This window comes from Procambarus clarkii, chromosome 7 (genome assembly GCF_040958095.1).
Source record: "Procambarus clarkii isolate CNS0578487 chromosome 7, FALCON_Pclarkii_2.0, whole genome shotgun sequence".
NCBI classification, from domain to species: Eukaryota; Metazoa; Arthropoda; class Malacostraca; order Decapoda; family Cambaridae; genus Procambarus; species Procambarus clarkii.
Window position 1 is genome coordinate 15436691 of NC_091156.1, and position 12808 is coordinate 15449498.

Sequence of the window (12808 nt, forward strand, 5' to 3'; positions counted from 1 at the left end):
ATATTGGAGCGGAGTCTTGAGGTGGGTAGAATATAGTTGTGCAATAATTGGCTGTTGATTGCTGGTGTTGACTTCTTGATGTGTAGTGCCTCGCAAACGTCAAGCCGCCTGCTATCGCTGTATCTATCGATGATTTCTGTGTTGTTTACTAGGATTTCTCTGGCGATGGTTTGGTTGTGGGAAGAGATTATATGTTCCTTAATGGAGCCCTGTTGCTTATGCATCGTTAAACGCCTAGAAAGAGATGTTGTTGTCTTGCCTATATACTGGGTTTTTTGGAGCTTACAGTCCCCAAGAGGGCATTTGAAGGCATAGACGACGTTAGTCTCTTTTAAAGCGTTCATTTAAAGTTCTTTTTAGTTCTTTTAAAGCGAATTTATATATACTTTATATATACATTTGTTTACTTTTCCATTTGATTAAATTGTGTCTACTAGGAGCATCCTGGTGTACCGAATACATGCATGGTAACCTGCCCCTAGATATGGTCCAGTGCTGACAGGTACACGACCCTTGCTGAACTGGGTAGATAACAGTGAGTTATCTATCCAGGATGAGGCTGGCGCCAGGTGAGGTAGTGGTGACAGTGTCACAACCAGTGTGGTGAGTACTTACCCAGGATGAGGCTGGCGCCAGGTGAGGTAGTGGTGACAGTGTCACAACCAGTGTGGTGAGTACTTACCCAGGATGAGGCTGGCGCCAGGTGAGGTAGTGGTGACAGTGTCACTGCCAGTGAGGTGAGTACTTACCTAGGGTGAGGCTGATGGCGTAACCAAAGGGCGCCTGGCACCATATTAGGCCACTACTGAACACCGCCTCGGCCGACCCGTTGATGTAGCCACCTCCCACCCACGTTGCTGTCAATGGGAAACATTACTGTTATAACAGGCCAAAACACTTGATAATGTTACAATCACTGCTGCGTGTTGAGCTGCCTGCAAGATGCCATAACCGCTTTGTTAGTTGCTTAACCAAAATATACCTCTCATATTACTTTATACTCTATAAATTGTAACGTTAGGGGGTCAGTATCACGATACTAACACAGGTCAGGTTGTTAAGTTAGTTTTTATTCAAAATATATTTTTAATAGGATGTATCTATATAAGCATTACCGAAAAGTTTGTTAAGGAAACTGAACAGAACTACTGTTAACAGCGTCCATTAGATGCTGTTAATTGTAGTTTTAACAAAATGACAAATTTATTGAAAGGTAATAACATTTTAATATAAAAATCATAAGAGTAAATCCATCATTACCATATGTTGGAGTTATAATTATTATATAGGAATAACATGGATTACCATACCATTACCATATAATATTAACATATGGAGAATTATAATATATGTATGACTTGGTTAAAACCCATAAACCAATAATTAGTTTCATAAGTTCAGTGTCATATAAAGTGTCAAAATGGCTAGTTCAAGTTCTAAATCCTATTGTCAGTAATGTTTCTAATTCATATTTATAGAATAATGTTGATTTTGTTGACAAATTATGTAATAAGAAAGAGCTCTGTAATCATAATGTTTGGTTAGCTTTGATATAACTTCTTTACTGACTAAAGCTCCTGTTGATGACTTACTAAGATGTTTATCTGATGAACTCTTAAAATATGATTTGCCCCTTCCAGTTCCTACGTTAATAGAAGTTATAAAACTAAGTGTTACTAACTCTAAATTTAGCATTTAATAATGCATTTTGTCAAAAATAAGGAATGGCTATCCGGGTAACCTTCTTTCTCCAGTTTTAAGCAATGTGTATGTGGAGTTGTATGAAGCAAGACTATTGAGTAACATTCTGCCTCCTGTCCTCACGTGGTGTCGTTATGCACAGGGCACCACAGGTGTAGAGCCCTGTAGAGCACCACAGACAATCGACTTGAGAATGGTCCAGGACGGACCGAAACGTCGTCGTCCCTTCAACTTCTAGTGTGTGGTCTGGTCAACCACCACAGGTGCCCTGTGCATGTTCCTCTGCTAAATTAAATCACAACTGCTAAATCACCAGCCAAGGGGCTGGCTGGCTGAGTGGACAGCGCTGTAGACTCGTGGACCTAGAGACTGGGGTTCGATCCCGGCAGCCGTCGGAAAAACAAATGGGCAGAGTTTCCTTCACCTTGATGCTCCTGTTACCAAGCAGTAAACAGGTACCTATGAGTTAGACAGCTTCTACGGGCTGCTTCCTGAGTGTGTGTGTAATTACTTAAGTGTAATTACCTAAGTGTAGTTACAGGATGAGAGCTACGCTCGTGGTGTCCCGTCTTCCCAGCACTCTTTGTCGTATAACGCTTTGAAACTACTGACGGTCTTGGCCTTCACCACCTTCTCACCTAACTTGTTCCAACCGTCTACCACTCTGTTTGCGAAAGTGAATTTTCTTATATTTCTTCGGCATCTGTGTTTAACTAGTTTAAATCTGTGACCTCTTGTTCTTAAAGTTCCAGGTCTCAGGAAATCCTCCCTATCGATTTTATCAATTCCTGTTACTATTTTGTATGTAGTGATCATATCACCTTTTTTTCTTCTGTCTTCTAGTTTTGGCATATTTAATGCCTCTAACCTCTCCTCGTAGCTCTTGCCCTTCAGTTCTGGGAGCCACTTAGTAGCATGTCTTTGCACCTTTTCCAGTTTGTTGATGTGCTTCTTAAGATATGGAGTTTGAATTTGATAAGAATTTGTGTGTGTGTGTTTGTGTGTTATCTTGAGGTTATCTTGAGATGATTTCGGGGCTTTAGTGTCCCCGCGGCCCGGTCCTCGACCAGGCCTCCACCCCCAGGAAGCAGCCCGTGACAGCTGACTAACACCCAGGTACCTATTTTACTGCTAGGTAACAGGGGCATAGGGTGAAAGAAACTCTGCCCATTGTTTCTCGCCGGCGCCCGGGATCGAACCCGGGACCACAGGATCACAAGTCCAGCGTGCTGTTCGCATGTTTGTGTTTGTGTGTGTGTGTGTGTGTGTGTGTGTGTGTGTGTGTGTGTGTGTGTGTGTGTGTGTGTGTGTGTGTGTGTGTGTGTGTGTGTGTGTGTGAAGAAAACAAAATTTTTAGTAGTTAGTAACATTTGATTGATTGACAGTTGAGAGGCGGGCCGAAAGAGCCAGAGCTCAACCCCCGCAAGCACAACTAGGTGAATAAAGGTGTGGTGTGTGGCACAGCTCAGCCGTCAGCGTCGTGTGGACACTCGCCAGATAACATGACTGTCGCCCAACCTCTAACACCTTCTCCCCTCAGTAAAAAAAGGTACATATTAATATGTTTTTTCTTATGTTTTTCATACAATTTAATAATTTTATAATTATTTTTTTCTGCATAGGCAGGCATGGCCATTTTTCAACTGCCTCATGTTGAAGGTTAAAGCACAAACTTCTAAACTGGGGGAGACCTGACCACTTTAAACTGTACCAGGACATTATAACACAGCAACTGGCTAAGTCCAAAGTCCGATTTTCAAAGGGTTTGGAAAGGTTAGGGAGAGGGAGAGGGATGAGGAGATGAAAATCTTGAAGAGGATTTGGATGGTGAAGGAATAGGCCTGAAAGTTCGGTGGCCATCGAGTATAGATCTTAGAGTGGAGTTCCTTATTGGAGAACGTTATTGTGAGAAAATTTGTATTACTCTTTACAAGTGAACTCAGTTAGAAATGACTGCACAGAGCCCACACGTTAAGTGCCAGATGTGAGATTATACTTTAAAACTGAAATAAAAGGCGAAGGCAGCCGCTGGAGCCCAATTCCTTGGTATCTCCCATCCACTAGGTCCTTTACCTCCTTAATTGCCTGTTACAATCTTAGGAGTTACTGCAGGTCCTCACGCCGAATTTGTATTCTGTGATTGGGTTAGGAATTAGGTTCGAATGTGTGTCGAGTGTGTGTTCGAAAGTTCGAAGTAGGTCCAGAAGCAGACCCTCATTAAATGCAAGGAATAGTCTAGTTTGTACCAGCATGAGTTAAGGGGCAATAGTATTGGAAGATGTTAACATAAAGACAATTTTCTTTTGGCAACAAATAACACATTAACAAACTTAATACTAACACAACCCACAACAATTTAACGTTATGTCAATTGTCCCAAGTGACACTGTGACAGCTAATCAAAGCCAGGATAGCCAGACTGTTGTCCGCACTGCTCTCGGCTGGTCAAATTGTTACTGAACATCGGATGCTCACTCGGGCTCAAGATGGAAATATAAATAATTGTAGTCAAAACAATTTAACAACAAAACAAAACGACACAACCAGACTGGTCACTGAGACAGTCTTCTGTAAACAATAACAATTACGTTAACACGTGCCTCTGTGGACGACAATCAGAACAACAACAATTACGTTAACACGTGCCTCTGTGGACGACAATCAAAACAACAACAATTACGTTAACAGGTGCCTCTGTGGACGACAATCACACTCACCAAGGAGAAGATTTGAGAAGGGACAGAAGAAAGTGAGCCTCAAAGCAATGTACACTAACATATGTTGAGGTTATCTTGAGATGATTTCGGGGCTTTTTAGTGTCCCCGCGGCCCGGTCCTCGACCAGGCCTCCACCCCCGGGAAGCAGCCTGTGACTGCTGACTAACACCAAGGTACCTATTTTACTGGCAGGTAACAGGGGCATAGGGTGAAAGAAACTCTGCCCATTGTTTCTCGCCGGTGCCTGGGATCGAATTCAGGACCACAGGATCACAAGTCCAGTGTGCTGTCCGCTCGGTCGACCGGCAACATAGATGGAATTACAAATAAAGCAAATGAACTTGGAGAATGGGTGCTAGAGGAAAACCCAGACATAATAGCTCTCACAGAAATAAAGCTAACGAAAATCATAACAAATGCAGTGTTCCCACAGGACTATTATGTTATGAGGAAAGAGAGGGAAGGAAGAGGTGGTGGTGGTGGTGTAGCTCTGCTAGTAAGAAAAGGCTGGGATTTTGAGGAGGTGGTTATTCAGGACTGTGAAGGTTTCAGTGACTACATAACAGGTACCAAAACAACTTGAGGGCAAAAAATTATAGTCGTAGTCATATATAATCCACCACCAAATGACAGAAGACCCAGACAGGAATATGATAGAAACAACATGGCCACCATTAACATAATAGAGAGAGCAGCTTCTGTTGCTAGCAGGAATGGATCTGGACTACTAATCATGGAGACTTCAACCATGGGAAGATAGATTGGGAAAACAAAGACCCACATGGAGGACCAGAAACATGGAGGGCTAAGCTGCTGGACGTGGCAACAAGAAACTTTCTAAGCCAGAACATCAAGGAACCAACAAGAATCAGAGGAGAAGATGAACCAGCAATGCTTGATTTGATATTTGCCCTAAATGAGTCGGATATAAGGGAAGTTAAGATGGCCAACATAAGAACGGCCTTTAGAAATTTGTGCAAGGAATCATTCAGAACTTTGTATACCACATATGTCAGGCCAATCCTGGAGTATGCAGCCCCAGCATAGAGTCCATATCTAGTTAAGGATAAGACTAAACTGGAAAAGGTTCAAAGGTTTGTCACCAGACTAGTACCCGAGCTCAGAGGTATGAGCTACGAGGAGAGACTACGGGAATTAAACCTCACTTCGCTGGAAGACAGAAGAGTTAGGGGGGACATGACTACCACATTCAAGATTCTCAAGGGAACTGATAGGGTAGACAAAGACAGTCTATTAATATTTAATACAAGGGGCACACGCACTAGGGGACACAGGTAGAAACTGAGTGCCCAAATGAGCCACAGAGATATTAGAAAGAACTTTTTTAGTGTCAAAGTGGTTGACAAATGGAATGCATTAGGAAGTGATGTGGTGGAGGCTGACTCCATACACAGTTTCAAGTGTAGATATGATAGAGCCCAATAGGCTCAGGAACCTGTACACCTGTTGATTGACGGTTAAGAGGCGGGACCAAAGAGCCAGAGCTCAACCCCTGCAAGCACAATTAGGTGAGTATAGTTGATGACTTTGCTGTAGATTGAAGATCTAACTCAGCTATTTCCACACACATGATGATATGCGGAAGCACGTGGAGTATGAACATGGACAGTATGGTGGACAGACGATGTTGTCATCTGTCAAGTCCGGCGCCCCAGCACGGAGCGTGGTGTGACACAGCTGGGAGGTGATGGAGGCACCCTCACTGGGTGCGTGGGTGAGGGGTGAGAGGGTCTCACACACAAGGGTCAGTCTGGCACGCTCTAAACACAAGTTGAGCAGCGCGCGTGGTGACACAGGGTGGTGGACGGGCGTGGTGACAGGGTGGTGGACGGGCGTGGTGACACAGGGTGGTGGACGGGCGTGGTGATACAGGGAGGTGGACGGGCGTGGTGACACAGGGTGGTGGACGGGCGTGGTGATACAGGGAGGTGGACGGGCGTGGTGACACAGGGTGGTGGACGGGCGTGGTGACACAGGGTGGTGGACGGGCGTGGTGACACAGGGTGGTGGACGGGCTTGGTGACACAGGGTGGTGGACGGGCGTGGTGACACAGGGAGGTGGACGGGCGTGGTGACACAGGGTGGTGGACGGGCGTGGTGACACAGGGTGGTGGACGGGCGTGGTGACACAGGGTGGTGGACGGGCGTGGTGACACAGGGTGGTGGACGGGCGTGGTGACACAGGGTGGTGGACGGGTGTGGTGACACAAGGTGGTGGACGGGTGTGGTGACACAGGGTGACCACACAAGAGTCATGAACCACTAACCTGTCACAGTGACCACACAAGAGTCATGAACCACTAACCTGTCACAGTAACCATACAAGAGTCATGAACCACTAACCTATCATAGTGACCATACAAGAGTCATGAACCACTGTCACAGTGACTACACAAGAGTCATGAACCCCTATTATAGTGACCATACAAGAGTCATGAACCACTAACCTGTCATAGTGACCATACAAGAGTCATGAACCACTAACCTATCATAGTGACCATACAAGAGTCATGAACCACTGTCACAGTGACCATACAAGAGTCATGAACCACTAACCTGTCATAGTGACCACACAAGAGTCATGAACCACAAACCTGTCATACTGACCAAACAAGAGTCATGAACCACTGCCATAGTGACCACACAAGAGTCATGAACCACTAACATGTCACAGTGACCATACAAAAGTCATGAACCACTAACCTGTCATAGTGACCACACAAGAGTCATGAACCACTAACCTGTCACAGTGACCACACAAGACTCATGAACCACTGTCATAGTGACCACACAAGAGTCATGAACCACTAACCTGTCACAGTGACCATACAAAAGTCATGAACCACTAACCTGGCATAGTGACCACACAAGAGTCATGAACCACTAACCTGTCATAGTGACCACACAAGACTCATGAACCACTGTCATAGTGACCACACAAGAGTCATGAACCACTAACCTGTCATAGTGACCATACAAGAGTCATGAACCACTAACCTGTCATAGTGACGATCCAAGAGTCATGAACCACTGTCACAGTGACCACACAAGAGTCATGAACCACTAACCTGTCATAGTGACCACACAAGAGTCATGAATCACGAACCTGTCATAGTGTCCACACAAGAGTCATGAACCACTGTCACAATGACCACACAAGAGTCATGAAGCACTAAACTGTCATAGTGACCACACAAGAGTCATGAACCACTAACCTGTCATAGTGACCACACAAGAGTCATGAACCACTAACCTGTCATAGTGACGATACAAGAGTCATGAACCACTGTCACAGTGGCCACACAAGAGTCATGAACCACTAACCTGTCATAGTGACCACACAAGAGTCATGAATCACGAACGTGTCATAGTGTCCACACAAGAGTCATGCACCACTGTCATAGTGACCACACAAGAGTCATGAACCACTAACCTGTCATAGTGACCATACAAGAGTCATGAACCACTAACCTGTCATAGTGACCACACAAGAGTCATGAACCACTAACCTGTCACAGTGACCAAACAAGAGTCATGAACCACTAATCTGTCATAGTGACCACACAAGAGTCATGAACCACTAACCTGTCACAGTGAATACACAAGAGTCATGAACCACTGTCATAGTGACCACACAAGAGTCATGAACCACTAACCTGACATAGTGAGCATACAAGAGTCATGAACCACTGTCATAATGACCACACAAGAGTCATGAACCACTGTCATAGTGACCACGCAAGAGTCATGAACCCCTGTCATAGTGACCACACAAGAGCCATGAACCACTGTCACATTGACCATACAAGAGTCATGAACCACTCTCACAGTGACCATACAAGAGTCATGAACCACTGTCACAGTGACCACACAAGAGTCATGAACCACTGTCACAGTGACCACACAAGAGTCATGAACCACTAACCTGTCATAGTGACCATACAAGAGTCATGAACCACTGTCACAGTGACCACACAAGAGTCATGAACCCCTAACCTGTAACAGTAACCATACAAGAGTCATGAACCACTAACCTATCATAGTGACCATAAAAGAGTCATGAACCACTGTCACAGTGACCACACAAGAGTCATGAACCCCTGTCATAGTGACCATACAAGAGTCATGAACCACTAACCTGTCATAGTGACCATACAAGAGTCATGAACTACTAACCTATCATAGTGACCATACAAGAGTCATGAACCACTGTCACAGTGACCACACAAGAGTCATGAACCACTGTCATAGTGACCATACATGAGTCATGAACCACTAACCTGTCATAGTGACCACACAAGAGTCATGAACCACTGCCATAGTGACCACACAAGAGTCATGAACCACTAATCTGTCACAGTGACCATACAAGAGTCATGAACCACAAACCTGTCATAGTGACCACACAAGAGTCATGAACCACTAACCTGTCATAGTGACCACACAAGAGTAATGAACCACTAACCTGTCATAGTGACCACACAAGAATCATAACCACTAACCTGTCATAGTGACCAGACAAGAGTCATGAACCACAAACCTGTCATAGTGACCACACAAGAGTCATGAACCACTAACCTGTCACAGTGAATACACAAGAGTCATGAACCACTGTCATAGTGACCACACAAGAGTCATGAACCACTAACCTGACATAGTGAGCATACAAGAGTCATGAACCACTGTCATAATGACCACACAAGAGTCATGAACCACTGTCATAGTGACCACGCAAGAGTCATGAACCCCTGTCATAGTGACCACACAAGAGCCATGAACCACTGTCACATTGACCATACAAGAGTCATGAACCACTCTCACAGTGACCATACAAGAGTCATGAACCACTCTCACAGTGACCACACAAGAGTCATGAACCACTGTCACAGTGACCACACAAGAGTCATGAACCACTAACCTGTCATAGTGACCATACAAGAGTCATGAACCACTGTCACAGTGACCACACAAGAGTCATGAACCCCTAACCTGTAACAGTAACCATACAAGAGTCATGAACCACTAACCTATCATAGTGACCATAAAAGAGTCATGAACCACTGTCACAGTGACCACACAAGAGTCATGAACCCCTGTCATAGTGACCATACAAGAGTCATGAACCACTAACCTGTCATAGTGACCATACAAGAGTCATGAACTACTAACCTATCATAGTGACCATACAAGAGTCATGAACCACTGTCACAGTGACCACACAAGAGTCATGAACCACTGTCATAGTGACCATACATGAGTCATGAACCACTAACCTGTCATAGTGACCACACAAGAGTCATGAACCACTGCCATAGTGACCACACAAGAGTCATGAACCACTAATCTGTCACAGTGACCATACAAGAGTCATGAACCACAAACCTGTCATAGTGACCACACAAGAGTCATGAACCACTAACCTGTCATAGTGACCACACAAGAGTAATGAACCACTAACCTGTCATAGTGACCACACAAGAATCATAACCACTAACCTGTCATAGTGACCAGACAAGAGTCATGAACCACTAACCTGTCATAGTGACCATACAAGAGTCATGAACCACTGTCACAGTGACCATACAAGAGTCATGAACCACTAACCTGTCAAAGTGACCACACAAGAGTCATGAACCACTGTCAGAGTGACCACACAAGAGTCATGAACCACTAACCTGTCATATTGACCACACAAGAGTCATGAACCACTAACCTGTCATAGTGACCACACAAGAGTCATGAACCACTAACCTGTCATAGTGACCAGACAAGAGTCATGAACCACTAACCTGTCATAGTGACCAGACAAGAGTCATGAACCACTAACCTGTCATAGTGTCCATACAAGATTCATGAACCACTGTCACTGTGACCACACAAGAGTCATGAACCACTAACCTGTCATAGTGACCATACAAGAGTCATGAACCACTGTCACAGTGACCACACAAGAGTCATGAACCTCTAACCTTTCATAGTGACCATACAAGAGTCATGAACCACTGTCACAGTGACCACACAAGAGTCATGAACCACTAACCTGTCATAGTGACTATATAAGAGTCATGAACCACTGTCACAGTGACGACACAAGAGTCATGAACCACTAACCTGTCATAGTGACCATATGAGTCATGAACCACTGTCACAGTGACAACACAAGAGTCATGAACCACTAACCTGTCATAGTGACCACACAAGAGTCATGAACCACTAACCTGTCATAGTGACGATACATGAGTCATGAACCACTGTTATAGTGACCACACAACTGTCAAGAACCACTAACCTTTCATAGTGACCATACAAGAGTCATGAACCACTAACCTGTCATAGTGACCACACAAGAGTCATGAACCACTAACCTGTCATAGTGACCACACAAGAGTCATGAACCACTAACCTGTCATAGTGTCCACACAAGAGTCATGAACCACTGTCATAGTAACCACAGAAGAGTTATGAACCAATACCCTGTCATAGTGACCACACAAGAGTCATGAACCACTAACCTGTCATAGTGACCACACAAGAGTCATAAACCACTAACCTGTCATAGTGACCACACAAGTCATGAACCACTGTCATAGTGACCACACAAAATTCATGAACCACTACCCTGTCATAGTGACCATACAAGAGTCATGAACCAATGTCACAGTGACCACACAAGAGTCATGAATCACTACCCTGTCACAGTGACCATACAAGAGTCATGAACCACTGTTACAGTGACCACACAAGAGTCATGAACCACCGTCATAGTGACCATAAAAGAGTCATGAACCACTGTCATAGTGACCACACAAGAGTCATGAACCACCGTCATAGTGACCACACAAGAGTCACGAACCACTAACCTGTCATAGTGACCACACAAGAGTCCTGAACCACTAACCTGTCATTGTGACCATACAGGAGTCATGAACCACTAACCTGTCATAGTGACCATACAAGAGTCATGAACCACTAACCTGTCATAGTGACCATACAAGAGTCATGAACCCCTAACCTATCATAGTGACCATACAAGATTCATGAACCACTGTCATAGTGACCATACAAGAGTCATGAACCACTATCCTGTCATAGTGACCATACAAGAGTCATGAATCACTAACCTATCATAGTGACCACACAATATTCATGAACCACTGTCAAAGTGACCATACAAGAGTCATGAACCACTAACCTGTCATAGTGACCATACAAGAGTCATGAACCACTAACCAATCATAGTGACCATACAAGAGTCATGAACCACTGTCACAGTGACCATACAAGAGTCATGAACCACTAACCTGTCATAGTGACCACACAAGAGTCATGAACCACGAACCTGTCATAGTGACCACACAAGAGTCATGAACCACTGTCATAGTGACCACACAGGAGTCATGAACCACTAACCTGTCACAGTGACCATACAAGAGTCATGAACCACTAACCTCTCATAGTGACCACACAAGAGTCATGAACCACTAACCTGTCATAGTGACCACACAAGAGTCATGAACCACTAACCTGTCATAGTGACCATAAGAGTCATGAACCACTAACCTGTCATAGTGACTATACAAGAGTCACGAACCACTAACCTGTCATAGTGACTATACAAGAGTCACGAACCACTAACCTGTCATAGTGACCATACAAGAGTCATGAACCACTCTCATAGTGACCACACAAGAGTCATGAACCACTAACAAGTCATTGTGACCATACAAGAGTCATGAACCACTGTCACAGTGACCACACAAGAGTCATGAACCACTAACCTGTCATAGTGACCACACAAGAGTCATGAACCACTAACCTGTCATAGTGACCATACAAGAGTCATGAACTACTAACCTATCATAGTGACCATACAAGAGTCATGAACCACTGTCACAGTGACCACACAAGAGTCATGAACCACTGTCATAGTGGCCATACATGAGTCATGAACCACTAACCTGTCATAGTGACCACACAAGAGTCATGAACCACTGCCATAGTGACCACACAAGAGTCATGAACCACTAATCTGTCACAGTGACCATACAAGAGTCATGAACCACAAACCTGTCATAGTGACCACACAAGAGTCATGAACCACTAACCTGTCATAGTGACCACACAAGAGTAATGAACCACTAACCTGTCATAGTGACCACACAAGAATCATAACCACTAACCTGTCATAGTGACCAGACAAGAGTCATGAACCACTAACCTGTCATAGTGACCATACAAGAGTCATGAACCACTGTCACAGTGACCATACAAGAGTCATGAACCACTAACCTGTCAAAGTGACCACACAAGAGTCATGAACCACTGTCAGAGTGACCACACAAGAGTCATGAACCACTAACCTGTCATAT

The 12808-nt window shown here is 44.4% G+C and overlaps 1 protein-coding gene across 4 annotated transcripts in view; it reads right to left on the reverse strand.

Moving 5' to 3' along the window:
- The window catches only part of LOC123761417 (high-affinity choline transporter 1), a 348005-nt gene that overhangs the window by 169643 nt on the left and 165554 nt on the right, over nucleotides 1-12808 (reverse strand). For all 4 annotated transcript variants that reach the window (XR_011224660.1, XM_069313210.1, XM_069313215.1 and 1 more), the window contains one exon: nucleotides 750-857. Coding sequence is in view for 3 of the 4 variants with exons in the window: in XM_069313210.1 (XP_069169311.1) it covers nucleotides 750-857 (108 nt within the window). In the remaining variant the exon portion in view is untranslated. The remainder of the gene's footprint in view (nucleotides 1-749; nucleotides 858-12808) is intronic.